This window comes from Lepidochelys olivacea (genome assembly GCF_965140295.1).
Source record: "Lepidochelys olivacea isolate rLepOli2 genome assembly, chromosome: 7".
NCBI classification, from domain to species: Eukaryota; Metazoa; Chordata; order Testudines; family Cheloniidae; genus Lepidochelys; species Lepidochelys olivacea.
Genome location: NC_140417.1, coordinates 119725426 through 119741820, shown reverse-complemented (window position 1 = coordinate 119741820; position 16395 = coordinate 119725426). Strand labels below are relative to the sequence as shown.

General features: G+C 46.8%; 1 protein-coding gene across 1 annotated transcript in view; it reads left to right on the top strand.

Moving 5' to 3' along the window:
- The window catches only part of SORCS3 (sortilin related VPS10 domain containing receptor 3), a gene marked incomplete at its 5' end in the record, with an annotated part of 489210 nt that overhangs the window by 407464 nt on the left and 65351 nt on the right, over positions 1–16395 (top strand). The window contains one exon of the mRNA XM_084635451.1: positions 2501–2608. Within this exon, the coding sequence (XP_084491577.1) occupies positions 2501–2608 (108 nt within the window). The remainder of the gene's footprint in view (positions 1–2500; positions 2609–16395) is intronic.

The window sequence follows — 16395 nt, the reverse complement described above, 5'->3', positions numbered from 1 at the left end:
TAGGGTTGTCGCTGATAAACTCACACCGGTCCTTCCAAATTATACCTTTAGGGGCTTTTGAACTTGCATCGTCTTGTCTCAATAGGCACCTGCTGCAAGAAAAGAGCCATCTTGATTAAAGAATACATGGAAATCTGTTAGTTCTCAAGCTGGGACAGAGTACAATAAGTTTCATCCCGGAGAAAAGAGGGTTTGATAATTGAAAAGCTGAGAGAACTTTAATGAGGCCTGCTGTTCCCCCGAAATTGAAATGCTAGTTAGATAAGCATGCAGACTGAACAGCATACAAATGCACAGGGGTATGGGGAGATACATACCTTTTAAATAAATAGATTTCGAAGGATAAGCTCTTTGCATGTAATTCTCCCACAACATTTTCTCTTTGGTCTGCAGCGCTTTCTCCTGTGCCAGACACACAAAATGGCAGCTGTACACAAAACAGAATCGGTAGCGCTAAGGCAATGGTCCCCAAACTTTTCAGGGTCATGCCCCCCTTACTCCTGGCCGTGCCTCTGCCCCCCCCCCCGGAGAGGGATAAGGAGTCTGAGGCTGGGGCCATAGCTGAGGGCAGAGCTGGGGCTGGGGCCGAGAACGGAGCTGGGGCCAGGGGCTGAGGCTGGGGCCAGGTCTGGGGCCGGGGCCAGGAGTGAAGCCCCAGCCGGGAGCTGCACCTGGGGGTGGGACTGGGGCCGTGGCTGCGGGAGGGACCAGAGCAGAGCTGGGGGTGGAGCAGGGCTGGGTGCTGCTCCCTCCTTGCCCCCTGTGGAGGCTGTCCTGGGTCCACCACGCACCCCCTGAACATTCCTCCGCATTCCCCTATGGGGCTGCACCCCACAGTTTGGAGGCCACTGCGCTAAGGGGAAGATCTCAGTAGTACGCCTCATGGGGGTAAATCCAGTCCATTCCTCCATGTTTGCACAGGGTCCTGGTTTCCTTGGGACCAGTGTGGTTCCACTGTACGTTGGGAGGGGGGGGGCGGGAGCTGAGGCGCTCAAGTTGGGAGCTCTGTGTACTGTGAGGCTATGGTTCCTGAGGGTGGGGGCCTGTCGGTCTCACCCCCAGCCTTTTGGAATCAATGGAAAGACCCATTGGCTTTGGATCAGGCCCAACGTGCCATCTTCAGGGCAGGGATTTGGGATGTGGTGGGATTCCCCAGCCCTGGGCTTACATGTAAGAAGGGGAGGCCTGAGTGAAGTCCACCTGCTTGTCGATGCAGCTGCACATGATGGGATCCCGGCCTGTGACTGGGCTCCGAGGAGTGACTGGAATATAAATCGTTAATCACCTGTCCTGCCAAAGGGGGTTATCTATCAGCTTTCACAGCTCAGGCACCTGCCGCAATTACAGAGCACGAGTGCTGAAATGACCCAGTTGGAATGGGACCTCATCATTCAGGGGCCAGTAAGCCCTTGGGTTCCCCTGTTTGTTGTTCTTTGCAGACAGGATTCTGGGGTAACTCTCCAAGCAGAAAGCCTCCTGGAACGGTTGTGTAAAGACTCCAGGAGCAACAGAAAACTGTCTGGTTTCCTGAACTGTTTGTAAGCTGAACATCACCACACTACTCCATGCCACTCCATGGCTCACGCAATTTGATATAGGCTACAGAGCCACGGACGTGTTGCGTCCCACGGCAGCAGTGACTGAATGTGATTGCTGTCCATGCTGGCTGTTGGTTGAAATTAGTTAGGCACATTCCATTTTCTAGTGGATAAAGGTCAGATTCTGCTCTCAGGTACTCCCATGCAGCCCCATTGACGTGAGTGGAGTTGAGAGGATGTAGCAGAGAATTTTGTTCAGCGTTTAGCCCACTTATTCTGCTCATCTCAAAGCACATTGCTAATATTAATGAATTAAATTCCCAAAAGGCCCTGTGAGAGGGATAAGTATTCAGAGCCTCATTTTATTGAGGGGGAAACTGAGGCACAGAAAGGCTGTGATTCACCATGGGTCTGTGGCAGAGCTGGTGAAAGAACCCAGCTCTCCTGACTCCAAGTCCCCCTAAGCACTGCACCATATTTGAGGCTGTGTAGTTTCCTCTGCTGAAATTAATGTCTTGAACATAGACACGAACTGAGGGACTACATGTCCTGTCTTAGGTGTTAGCAATACCGCCTGCTGTCTTGGATCTGACCTGTTGATTGACATAGCAAACACAGACTTGGGTTGCCAATGTTAGTTGGATGTATTCCTGGATGTGTCCTCACAAGACATAAACTTTAATTAAAGATTAATATTTAATTCCTGGCGGCTCCAGGACACTTCTGGAGGGTTGACAACCCTAACACAGGCCCTTAATGACTTTGATAATAATACTTGCTGCTTTGCTACTTCAGAGCACTCTGAGAACATTAATTAATAATATGAGGAGATGGCAAAGATTGACGCTTGTTTACAAATCCAGCAGCTGTGGCTCGCAAGCCTTAGAAGTTGTTTAATTGCCTAGGTAATTGTTCCAGAGCCATGCGTTTACATTTATTTATTTTGTCTGTTTCAATTCCAGGGTGAGTTTTGATGAAGGAAGATCCTGGAGTAAATATGCCTTCACATCGACACCGCTTTTTGTGGATGGGTCCCTTGTGGAGCCAGGCATAGAGACACAGCTAATGACGTAAGTCCCAAACGAGCTGTGTTGAGATCAAGCGTACGGCGCTATATGTGTATGTCAGTCACTTCAGCCCTCTGCCAGGTGTAACCGTCAGACCTGCTCCACTGTGTGTGAATACGTTACTCTGTAGAGGCTGGAGGGCCGCCTAGAAGCTCTGATCCAGGAGACAGTTCTCTCAGGTACCTTTTAGGATTTACAGAGCTTTTGGACTATTTGTAGATTTTAAGGTCAGAAGGGACTATTAGACCGTCTGTCCAACGTCGGCGAGAGAATAAACAAGCTGTAGAATGTTGCAATAAGCTGCAGGTGTTTAGAACTAAGCAATAGGCACCCTCTTGACTGACACACTGGGGATTGAACCGTGGACCCCCAGAACTAAATGTAGGCTTTGCTACAGCTTGAGCTAAAGAGCCAATCCTTGATACCTGCTTGCTGTAACCACTTATATCTTCTGGATTGACACAGCTGGTGGCTTGAAACACACTCACCAGGGGCAGGTTTCAGTGGTCGCCGTGTTAGTCTGTATCAGAAAAAAAAAAAAACCCGAGGAGTACTTGTGGCACCCTAGAGACTAACACACTTATTTGGGCATAAGCTTTCGTGGACTAGAACCCACTTCATCAGATGTATGAAGTAAAAGATATAGCAGTAGGTATAAATACATGAAAGGATGTGGATTGCTTTACCAAGTGTTAGGTCAGTCTAACGAGATAAATCAATTAACAGCAGGATACCAAGGGAGGAGAAATCACTTTTGAAATTGTAAGAGAGTGGCCCTTTATAGACAGTTGACAAGAAGGTGTGAGTAACAGTAGGGAAAAATTAGTATTGAGCAAATTAAGTTTAGGTTTTGTAATGACGCAACCACTCCCAGTCTTTATTCAGGCCTAATCTGATGGTATCTAGTTTGCAAATTAATTCCAGTTCTGCAGCTTCATGTTGGAGTCTGTTTCTGAAGTTTTTTTGTTGAAGAATTGTCACTTTGAGGTCTGTTACTGAGAGACCAGAGAGGTTGAAGTGTTCTCCTACTGGTTTTTGAATGTTATGATTTCTGACATCAGATTTGTGTCCATTTATTCTTTTGCCTAGAGACTGTCCGGTTTGGCCAGTGTACATGGCAGAGGGGCATTGCTGGCACATGATGGTATATATCACATTAGTAGATGTGCAGGTGAAAGAGCCTCTGATAGTGTGGCAGATGTGATTAGGCCCTGTGATGGTGTCCCTTGAATAGATATGTGGGCACAGTTGGCACCAGGGCTTGTAGCAGGGTTTGGTCCCTGGGTTGGTGTTTTTGTTGTGTGGTGTGTAGTTGCTGGTGAGTATTTGCTTCAGGTTTGGGGGCTGTCTGTAAGCGAGGACTGGCCTGTCTCCCAAGGTCTGTGAGAGTGAGGGGTCGTCTTTCAAGATAGATTGTAGATCCTTGAGGATGCGCTGGAGAGGTTTTAGTTGGGGGCTGAAGGTGACGGCTAGTGTCATTCTGTTACTTTCTTTGTTGGGCCTGTCTTGTCGTAGGTGACTTCTCGGTACCCTTCTGGCTCTGTCAGTCTGTTTCTTCACTTCCCCAGGTCGGTATTGCAGTTTTCAGAATGCCTGATAGAGATCCTGTAGGTGTTTCTCTCTGTCTGAGGGATCGGAGCAAATGCGGTTGTGTCTTAGAGCTTGGCTGTATACAATGGATTGTGTGGTGTGGTGTGTGGTGTGGTCTGGGTGAAAGCTGGAGGCATGTAGGTAAGTATAGCGGTCAGTAGGTTTCCGGTATAGGGTGGTGTTTATGTGACCATCGCTTATAGCACTGTAGTGTCCAGGAAGTGGACTCACCAGTGGGTTGCAATTGCCCATAGACACAGAGGTAGTGGCTTCCAGTGACCACTTCATTATCTACTCTTCCTCCAGGGGCCGGGTGCCGCAAGAGGAAAGTCTGGCTCTGGGTAAGAGATCAGGTTCCCAGAGAGCTGTACAGTTAACAGTGTACTATCCACACACTCTGCACTTACCGTGTGATACAGCTGTGTAGTGCTGCTTCAGGAGTGTTCCTGTGATGTGAGTAAGTGCCCTCCATTAATCACAACAGGAAGGAGATTATGCTGCAGTAACACTTCATTGCAAACACAGAAGCCTCCTGCGGCTCTGGCTGTTACTGCTGCTCTCAATTTCACTTTGTAAGGGGTCTGATTCTGCTGTCGCTGGCCCCTTTGACACCAGTGTGACTGCACCCTGAGCAGTGGGGTTACTCCGGATTTACGCCCATTCCAAGAGGGAGGCGGATCAGGCCCACTATCTTTTGCTCTAATCTCCATCATTCCTTCAATCTTGTATTTCAGGAAGGGGTGGGTGTAGCTCACTGGTAGCGTTGCTATTAATCGTCAATCTGGAGTGGAATACGAGACAGGAAAGCCACCCATTTCTTGAGAAGTTTGGAATCGGATAAGGGCTTTGGGAGTTGGAATGTGATTTCGTTGGAATTGGATTTTGTGATTCACCATGGTGTCTCCTCCAAAAATAATGCAGATACAGCAATCTTACGCCGAGCGTAATAACCGTACTGTAGGGAGAGTACTGGACGGAGAGCCTATGCAGTGGTGTTGTAGCCGTACGGGTCCCAAGGTATTAGAGGTCTCTAGTACATAGAGCCTATCAATTTCTTACCCAAGGGACTGGAATCTGCCAAGCTGAGAATTAGCTGAGAATTTAGCTGCCAAGCTGAGAATTCCCAGGGAGGGGGCTGAATCTCTCAGCTGGCAGAAAGTCAGTGGAGCCAGCTTCTATGCCAACCACACCTCCTGGCTTGGCATATGGGGTGTGTCAGGGCTGGGGCCTTGGCAGCTTGAGAATCAGGAGGTGTCACTGACTCCCTGACAGCCCTTCCTTCAATTCTCCTGTGCCAAAGGGAACTCACTGCAGGAGATCTAGTCCAGGGTATTCAATAAGGGGCTTGATTCTCTATGTGCCAGACCTCCCCACATGTCCCCTGTGCTGGGAAGGGCACCAGGCTGAGCTGCAGTGCAGTTGCACCAGCAAAGTGTTCTCCTACACAAGTGGCATTCTCTTCTAGGCATGTGCAGTTGGATGATGGCTGCTTTAGGCCACTTAGCTGGGGCAAAGAGTCATAACCCAGCTTCAGAATCTGGCCCAGAAGAGCCTATCCATGAAACTTTATTCTGGTAGGGCTACTTCACATTTGAGAGAGAGCAATGCACTTAGCTTCCTTCTTATTTTAAGTCAAGGTTGCATGTTTTTCTCGTTCCAACAGGAGTAAATGCAGGGAAGTCCTATGGCTTGTGTTACACAGGAGGTCAGTTTAGCTTATCACGATGGTCACGTCTAGCTTTATAATCGCTCAATCTCTGAACTACATTGTTGGTGATGGTGTCTCGTAGTTTGTCTATCAGATAGTGATGTTCCAACTGGCAACAAGGATGCACCCTCGCAAAACTCTCCTTTTTTTTTTCTTTTTTTCTTTTTTTTTGCTTCATAGGCAATAACTGTGAGTTTTGTGAGTTTCCATGAGAATTTGATATTTTGATCAATGGGACAGTTTGCCATCTTTGCAGGGAAACCAGCTTTTGTGGAGCGTGTGTGTGCGTGCTCGTTTGTCATGTGCAAATACTACCTGAAAAGAGCAAAACACAATAAGAAGTAATGTGGGTAAATACTTAACATTTCATGAAAATGGTGTAAATGTCATTTTGGGGGTCGGCGGTATGTAGGCAGCTCTGAATGAAGAGCTGGATCCTTAGCTGTTCACTCTGGGTAACCAATTCTGGTTACCACATTTTCCTCAATGGGTCCTGGTCAATATAGTGGTTTCTCTGCATTGTTATATTGTGCACTGTTGTTATGCATCTGCTGTTTTCCAAATACAGTAGTGGGTGAAGCCATTGCATTCACTCAGACCCAAATGGACAGCCAGATCCTTCACTTGTGTAAATCAGTACATCGGTATCTCCACTGTAGTCAATGGAGCTAAACCAGTTTACACTAGCCAAGGATGTGGCCCAGGTACAGTGTGGTTTCCTTTGAGATGAAACATGCTTTTCAAATCTAAGAGTATTATTATTTATCCTTCCAGTATTTCCATGGAGAATGTAGGAAGCCAGTGCTGCTGGCCATTCAATGCCAGCTTTACTGAGAATTGGTTTGTTTTCCTTTTGAAATCTTCATAGGCATTTTTTTTTAATTATTGAGGCCAGTATAATAATGTTCATAGGAGTTTATAAAAGCTGTAAAAGAAATTTTGCCCCTTGCTTGCCAGAAATGTGTATAGAGACTCCTACCCACACTTTCACAGGTGCTGAATGGTAAAAGAACTCATTTATAACCTATCTAGAAAATGGTTCTCATGCAGCTTTGCTAAGTATTTCGCTGAAGAGGAATTGTAGAGAACTGATCCATAAGGGCAAAGTCGGGTCATTCTGGGCTTATGGGGACCCCGAGTCAGAAGAACTAAATGCCTTTGTGAGTCTTTAACTCTGTTGGCTGTGATCTGAGCCATTTTAGGGCTCAATCCTGCAACCTGCTGCAAGCAGGTCGGACCTGTGTGGCCATGCAGCACTTCCATGGATTTCAGGGATCCTCCAACAAAGAACAGCTTGCAGGACGGGGAGCTTCCATTCCTCAGTGGTGCGTAGGGCTGCTGGGGAATCTGAGGCTGCCAGGCAGGGGCAGTGGTATGCTGGAGGGGCTCCCATGGGCCCAGTATTCAAATGCCATGAAACCAAAACAAGGGTTGAGTTGGTTTTCTGGAGTCCCCTGCCCCTTCCTGGAAACTGCTAGAACGTTCCTGCCAGAAATCACAGCCAGTGCCTGGGACTTCAGAAAAGTAACCCTGTTGCCATTGACATGCACCAGATTGCATGGCGCCACGGCTAATTTCCTGGGGGAATTCATAATTTATTACTTGTTTTTATGCTGACTATTATTATTTATTTGTATTACTGTAGTGCCCTGAGGGCTCCTCTGAGTTGGGAGCTTTCTGCTCAGTGTTAAATTCATACACGTGAGGAGACAGTCCTTGCCCCCAAAGAATTTACAACATAAAGCCGAGTCTATACACGGATTTTATACTGATTTAATTATTTCCTTGGGGTTGTGATTTTTATGGCAATATATTTAAACCAGTAAAAGCCCCAGTGTGCACAGTTATACTGATATAACAATATGGGAATAAACTATACCAGTATAAGCCCTTTCATGCTACTCTGAGTCTCCACTAGAGGGTTGTATCGATTTCTAATCTGTAGTTATAGCAGGACAAAAATTTTGTATTGACAAGCCAGATGGGGAAACTGAGGCTCTGAGTGATAAAGTGACTTGCTGAAGATCACATACCTGGGCGTAGAACCCACATCTTCTGAGTTCTAAGCCAGGTCCCTATCCACTGGACTGGACTGCCTCCCTTACCCTGCTGTGCTTAAATTTCCACAAAAGGAAAGTCTGTCCCTTCCCCAAAGTGATTCCAATCTACAGTGGTCACACATGAGACCAGAGAAGGGTTTTTTTTCTTGTTAGCATTATGACTGTCATTGCTGCTCGTTCACTTCTTGGGCTAAGAGTTCTGCAAACCTTCCCCTACACGAGCCTCCCATTGAAACTGCAGCTTTTAGATGCCACTACGCTGGACTTCAGCACGCTTTGTAGGAGCATTAAGTACCAATCTTTCCAGCAAGTACGTTGCTGCTCCCTCCCTGCTTAGTTACAGATATCAGAAGGCAGCTCTGTTTACATGGGAAAGCCAATGGACAGATCCCATGCTATCATCTTTTTTTCCATGCACACGTGGAAAATCTGGGGTGACACAGGCATGTTATGCAGGAACCCCGGGTTAAAATCTCAGTAGCACCTCACAGGGTGTCATGGGGGGAGAGTAGATAGCGGCGGACAGTGGTAAGGTATGATGGCGGCCTGGGTGAAGATCAAGCCTATAAAGAGACCGTTCACGGAGTATTGGGTGGCTTGTGGGGTTGGAGCTGCCTGCTATCTCTCGTTCCAGACTTGAACCCAGCACCGGTGGCTGAAAGCCCTGAGGTGACACTGAACAGTTCCTGCCCCGTGGGCCATGTGAAAGGGGTTGCTGCTCTTGGTCGCTTCCTAGTGGACAAGAATCCAGAGCCCCAAATCCAGCACAGCTGGCACTAATTGGCCCTCTTGTTGCTGATTGGGAAATGGGATCTCAGTGGGAGATGGAGACTGAAATACCCGCAAAGGTCTGTCTGCATTGCAGCTGGGAGCCAGGTAATCAGACCTGTGCTGGAGGGACTCAAGCTAGCATGCTAAAAATAGCAGAACATCTCAGGCCCTAGTAGGTCGGGTGGGCTTGAGAGCTTGAGCTCCAGCCCTGATTGCAGTGGAGGTTAGGAGCCTAAATACCTTTGAGGATCTGGGCCAAACTTCCTGAAAAAGCCTTTTATGAAGACGTAGGCAGTGGTGTTGTAACCATGTTGGTCCCAGGGCATTCGAGACCAGGTGGGTGAGGTACTGTCTTTTATGGGACCACTCTCACCAACAGCCTTTGGACCAATAAAAGATATTCCCTCCCCCACCTCATCTGTCTCTTACGAAGATATTCAGCCACTGCTGCTAGTAAGCTGAGGAGAGCAATGAAAAGGGAGAGGGAATCCAGGGGAAAGGAGCCCTGGTTCTAGACGTCTACCCTAGATCTGTAGAAGGGAGGGGGGGGGGGGGGCTTGCGGGCTTAGGGAACTCTGAGCTCTGCTATTACTCCCATCCATTGCTTTCGGGGGGGTGTAGAGCTCATCCAGTAGGCAGATTGCCATAAGCTCTCAAGTCTCATAAAAATGTCATTATTCTGGGGGGAGAATGCACTGTAGAGATTGTTGGATTGTCTCAAACCCCTGTTTTATCCAACTTGTCTAGTGGTGTTATCCAGAAACGGCTCTGGGTTTTTTTCCCCTTAGACTAGTTTTATCCTGCCATGAAGTTTTCCTTCCTATCTTACTTGGAGTCTGCTTTACAACTGCATTATCTGTTTGAAATGCAACTGGCTTTATTATTGGTGGTGGACTAGTTTCTAAAGTGGGTTTTACCGGCAGTATTATGACCTCTGTCCTTCTGATTCACTGCACAATCCTGCGGTTATGAAACTGTGAAAACTGCAGCAGCAACTGTGGACTGCTTTGAGGGCATAATGGAAAATACAGTGGAAGCCTTCAAGAGGAGAGAAGCAAAGGTCTTTAACTTAAAATGTATCGCTATATGGACTCCTCTTCAGCTAGCTGATGTGGAATCAAAATGAGTCGTGGGAAAACAGAGAAGTCATCTTTGAACGAAAGAAAGGGAAACAAACCAACAAACGAAAAATCCTGCATCAAGATTATGTAACTTGGCTGGAGAACAAAGACTGAAAATAAGAATATTGAGTTTGGGAAGCAAAGATTTTTTTGAGATATTAGCCTTTATCATAGTGAGCCAAGCCATTGGCTCATCTGATCTGGGTTCAAACCATCTCTGGAAATAGCCTGTACTGGATGCTTCCATGGAAAATGAGCATCCCGCTAATACTGATAGTCAATTTTATGCCATGCTAGAAAATGGGTGTGCGTATAGGGATTCCTGGTCTATCCCTGTTCCCGATCAGCCTATACCTGGAACCATGACATTTGATTGGCTGTGTCATTTTCTTAGCTTTCAATAACCACAAATATTACTAGTGGTCATTAATGTAACCAGTATCCTACCCCCATCTGTTTTCTTCTCCAGCAGCTGTATAATTGTTAAACCTGTGGCTTGCTGCATGAATTCAGCTGGTTGGACTGAAAGAGCATTGCATTGATTATGCCAGTGGTGCATGCTGCCCTTCTAGGTCATTTGAATAGGCCAATCAGGTGAGTCTCATGCCATAAAGCATTTATTTATTGCGTCTCAGGAAAGGAGAGAAGGAAAGAGCGTGTGTGCGAGCCTACAGGAGTTCCTAGAGAACTTGACAACCCCCTAACAGAGGGCACTGGGCCTTGCAGCATGTCCCAGTGCACCTGTTCTGGCCCTTTAAAGGTGGGAGCTGTAGTTGAGGTCATGTGTTCATTCCTAGTCATGTGGCCTACAGGAAAATCATATATAATAATCCCTACCTTTTCTACAGCATTCGTCATCAGCAGCTCTCAAAACACTTCACAAAGGAGGTCAAGCGCATGAGCCCCATTTTACAGGTGGGAAAACTGAGGCACAAAGCAGTGAAATGATTTGCCTAAGGTCACCCCCTGGCTGAGCAGGGAATAGAACCGAGGTCTACCAGAGTCCTAGTCTAGTATTTAGTCACTTGTCTTCCTGCCACTTTAGGCACAGACTCAGATGGGGGAGGTCTAGGGAAGGGGAGCTTGCTGCACCTCTCAAGCAAGAAGGCCTGAGAAGGAAGGGGCCTGAGCGGAGAAGGGCTGTGAAGTCCTCGTGAAGAGGAGCTAGGGCAAGGCCCAGGGGTGGAGAAGACAGTTCTAAGTTGTGTTGTTCTCAGTCATTGTTTCCAAGTGGCTAAAGAAAAGCCCTGAGCAAAGGAACTGGAATGTTGTCAGGAGGATGATTTCACTTCCCCCCAGTGGGTGGGTCTGGCCACCAGCTTCCACAGCAGCAGCCTGTCTGCGTCCGCAGGGCCTGTCCCTGTGCAGCGCTGAGTGCGGTATGCCCTGAACTCTCAGCTGAGCGTTTGTGGAGTTCTAGCCCCTCTGAGGAGTGTGCTCAGCAGCGTTTTGCAGGGCACAGGTTCACCCTGTGCATGCCAGCTGACAGTCGGTCCATTGTCCAGCAGCGCTCACTGGCAGTACCCAAGCCCTCCGCGGCAGGCTCCGTCTTTTTGTTGCACAGGACGTAGCACGAAGAGGGCCTAATCCCAGATAGGAGCCCCGAGGTGCTACCACAGTACAAATAATAAGAATAATAATTTATACCTGTTTGCTGGCCTGTGTGAGATGCATAGTGGAGGGGTCTCAGACCAGTGCCTTCCCCCACAAGAGATGGCACACACTGGCAGGCGTCTCTGAAGCGACAATAAGGGAAGAGTGGGCTAAAGAGATTGAGTTGCGCTGCTTTCCCCGGTGGACAGTGCCTGCAGACCCAGTCGTGGTGTGGTGTGGGGAAACTCCCGCCGCTGCTGTATATGCAGTACCTGGTCTGGGGAAGAATGAAGACTCAAGTCCCCTAAGCTGTCAGGCCAGTTGCCTTTCATGAGCACCACAAAGGAGAAAAGAAAGAAAGCGCTTATGAAAACCAGCATTAAAAATTCACACTCCCTGTTTCTCAGGCTCCCTTTCATGTGTCTGGGATCTCTTTTGAGGCAGTTGTCATGTAAAGTGGTTTGGAAACATCGGAAATAAATTTCGTAAGTTTCAAAAGCCTGGATTTGTTGTTCAGTAAACTCTTATTTTGATATCGCTTAATTTTTTTGTCCCCCCCCGTCCCCTTTCGCATGTGGAGCCGTGCGACTAATTCATAAATCCAGCTCGAGCCGTAGAGCCACTTTGTCTTTGTGTTCTGCAGATTACTTGCTAATTGCACTTGGCGTCGCTTGCTAACTTGAGGATCGCATCTCACTGTCTAATTGGCAGGGGTTTCACTCTCATCGCAACACTGTAAAGAACATGCCCATTGAATGGATAAGTAAATGTGTGGCCATTTTTTAAAGAGACCATAGCACGGGTGAAAGGGGATATACTGACAGCGTTGGGTGCTTGGATCTTCTCTATCATCACGGAAAGTCTACGGCATTGGATGGTGGGACTTCCCCTCTCACTCCATCACCTCCACCATACCCCACTTCTGACCTATTGCGGTAGTGGCGTCCCCCTCCAAGAACATTTGGTCAAGCGCTGTCTATGGAGCTTGCCGATAAGGAAGCCATCTTGTTGTTTGTAGATGGCAGATCCTAAAGGCCCCAGCCAATATCAGTGCCTGACTTTACTATACATAGGGCCTACCAAATTCACAGCCATGAAAAGCACATCATGGACCATGAAATCTGGCCTTTTGTGAGCTTTTACCCTATACTGTACAGATTTCACGGGGAAGACCAGTTGTCAAGGTTCCTTCCCCACTCTGAACTCTAGGGTACAGATGTGGGGACCTGCATGAAAAACCCCCTAGGCTTATTTTTACCAGCTTAGGTTAAAACTTCCCCAAGGTACAAACTATTTTACCTTTTGTCCCTGGACCTTATTGCTGCCATCACCAAGCGTCTAAAAATATGACAGGGAAAGAGCCTACTTGGAAACGTCTTTCCCCCCCAAATCCCCCCAAGCCCTACACCCCCTTTCCTGGGGAAGGCTTGATAAAAAAATCCTCACCAATTTGCATAGGTGAACACAGACCCAAACCGTTGGATCTTAAGAACAATGAAAAAGCAATCAGGTTCTTAAAAGAAGAATTGTAATTAAAGAAAAAGTAAAAGAATCACCTCTGTAAAATCAGGATGGTAAATACCTTACAGGGTAATCCAATTCAGCCTTCAGAGCTGGGTGGCCAGAGGGCGGCGGCTGCTGTCCAGACGCCCAGTTCTGAAGGCAGCGCCTCGCTACCAGCAGCGCAGAAGTAAAGGTGGCAATACCATACCATGCCACCCTTACTTCTGCATTGCTGCCTTCAGAGCTGGGAAGCCAGAGAGCGGCGGCGGCTGACTGAGGGCCCAGCTCTGCAGGCAGCAGCGCAGAAGTAAGGGTGGCAACACCATACCAGGCCATCCTTACTTCTGCACCGCCTGGAAGCACGGGACCATGGGGACAAGGTCAGAGCTCGGCGACAATCATAAAAATTGGGTTCAGGTTGTCAGACTGTTCTTGACACCACGGGCCAGATCCACAGCAGGGGTAAATCGGGATAGCTTTATTGAACCTGATGGAGCTGTGCTGATCTAGTCCAGCAGAGGATTTGGCCCCATTCCTTTCTGAATGGACCATATGTTTGATTGGGTAATAAAAGGTTTCTGTCTTCTCACCCCTTCCAGATCTTGTCTCCCCCTTTCCAAAAAGGATTGCCATTTCATCTCATCTTTTCCCACCCACAGAGAGAAGTGCAGGCAGCTTTGACTTATGTCATCCAGTTGCCCCGAAGCAGCCGTTTCTGACCCAGCGGTCAGGTGAAATGAACTGAATTAAAAGCTTCAAAGTGGCTTTTAAAGACCCTATTTATTGTTTGGAGAAAAATTATAGAATGTTTTTCATCGGTGATTGCCCTCCTTTAAACTGTCATCTTTCATCTTTTATACTTCCTTTCCAGTCTCTCGCTGCGTGCATCATCTTGCCAATCATTAGATAATATCACTCGGGCTCCTCTTCCACTCTCCCTAATTGCTGGTCTGTGTCTCTCTCAATTAGGTTCTGGTTCTTTGTCTCACTCTCATTCCATCCAGTTTCTGTGTAACCAGTGACCTCCTTTCACCCCAATTCCATCTAAACCCTAATAAAAAATAATCAGAAGGTTACACAGCCCATTAGCTTGTCTTCAAAGTCATAATTTATGTTTAATTCATGGGGAACGGCCTGGCTCTGGCTCTTCATTAATAACCGCTCACCCCACTGGCTCAGTTTGTAATTGTTCCACCATTGCTTATATGTATGGAGCCCTAAATGCTAAGCCTGCGTTCGGGAGCCAGTGCCCCTTTGCTGCAGCCATTTTAGACACACCAGGTCCAGATTTTTGTAGCATGAACACACACAGCATTCTGGGTGCAGTTGTTGGTATTTTGAAATATTTGCTCGGAAGTCATTGGGCTATTTGCAGGGGTAACTGGGTGAAATTCTCTGGCCTGTGCTATGCAGGAGGTCAGACTAAGTGACCAAATGGTCTCTTCTGGCCTTAAAATCTATTAAGTCTATCTGCGCATTACAGAGGATCTCCTACCTCCTTCCATAGCTGGTGGGGATCCACATATATTTCTGTTGAGACTATGCTACAGAGACATCTTTAGTGAAAGGGCTGGAACCAGCAGTATAGTGGTTAGAAGACAGGACTGGGAGACACTTTTACTGCTTGGTTCCAATGTGTGCAGAGCTACTGACTCCTTGGTAGCATTGACCACACCCCTTCCCCTCTCTGCCTCATTTCACCCATCTTGGAAATGGAAACGATAATACTTGTCTAACTCACAGGGATGCTGCAGTGCTTAATTAACTCTCAGGAAGAACTTTGAAATCGATGCTGCAGAAGTGAACATTGTAATTATTTTATAGCAAATTTGAGTTGATCACACAATTACAGTGGATTTTACATCCCATGCTTCTGGAATTTTGATCGACGGACATAGAATACTCCCCACTCTTTGCTAATAGGGGAGAATGTGTCCACATGCCCCTAGGTTTTTCTTCAAAGCTGCAATAGTTCTCTGACCCTTCCATTAAATACCAGTGGCTAGACCACCCAAGTTGTAGGAGGCATTTGCTTCAGAGACATGCCCAAGGCTTTGTGAACGCTATCCTACAAATTAAGATGGAGTCACTCATCCATCGTTCATTTATTTAATTTATTTATTTAATATTCACTGTTTATAATCATGTTTCCACCTTTGGAACCTGAATGTAAAATAGGTTCCCCTATCGATAAATGTCTCAGTGTTGTGTGGACACATTCACATTGCTTGAGTAAGTGATGGGTTGGACCCCCTTTCTGGGATGCCACCTGATTTTCTGGGATTTCACTGAGCCCACCTACTCCACCAGCCTGGATTCCCTCTCCCTGTTTTGCTGAATTAGGCTCTCTGGCCTCTTGCAGTACATACACACACACACACACACACAGGTAGGGCCACACCCAGCTGCAAACACAGACTGAAGTCAGCTCTATGTGAGAGGATTCACCCAGCACTTACATGCATACCCCCTTTGGGGAATAAACACAAAACAATACTGTCTTGCACTGTATAGAAAGATCTACACAGTGCAAGCTCATAAAAATTTTCCCTCTCCCTCAATGTGAAGAGAGATATGCACAACTTCTTGCCAGTCATAAATTGCACAAACTGGATTTAATAATAAACAAAACAAATGTATTAACTATAAAAGGCAGATTTTAAGTGATTATAAGGGATAGCAAAGAGAACAAAGCAGATTACGAGCAAATAAAACAAAACACGCATACTAAGTTTAAGATCGTAAAGAGACTGGTTTCAAGAAGTAATTTATCACACTTAATGTTATTTTAGGCAAGTTGCAGAGTTTCTGTAGCTTAGAGTTCCAGTTATTTCTTCTTAGAGACTGGACCCCTGTCTCAGTCTGGACTCACTCCTGCCTTTTCCCTCAGGTTAGTTCCTTTGTCCCTCCGGGTACTTTCAGCAGTCTTTCTTCTTGGGTAGGCAATGGAGGAGAGTCCTGTTTGCCTTACTGCCCAGCCTTTAAGATTTACATAAGGCAGGAATCGTTTGTTTCCCAGTCTTGACCTCCCCCTCCTTTTAGTGGAAAATTACTAGAAGTCCAAGATGGTGCTTAGTACCAGGTGACAGGACCACCTGACCTGGTGGTGTCATAGCTATGTCCCAGGATGCCTCTCAGGAAGGAGAGAGATTAGTATCTTTAAAGTCTTATTGTTTCTTCCTAATGGCCCATCAAGGGTGTGATGGCCGGTTGTCTGGTGGGTGTCTCCCAAATATACACCCAGTTGTAATTGTTACATAGTCCATATTCCTAACTTTAGATACAGAAAGGATACATGCATACAAATTGGATAATCACATTTAGTAAATTATATCCTTTCCACTGGTACCTTACAAGACCCATCTTGCATAAATCTATATCTTAGTTAGGCCATATTCATATAATAACAATATTTCTATGAAAAAGGAAAAGGAGTACTTGTGG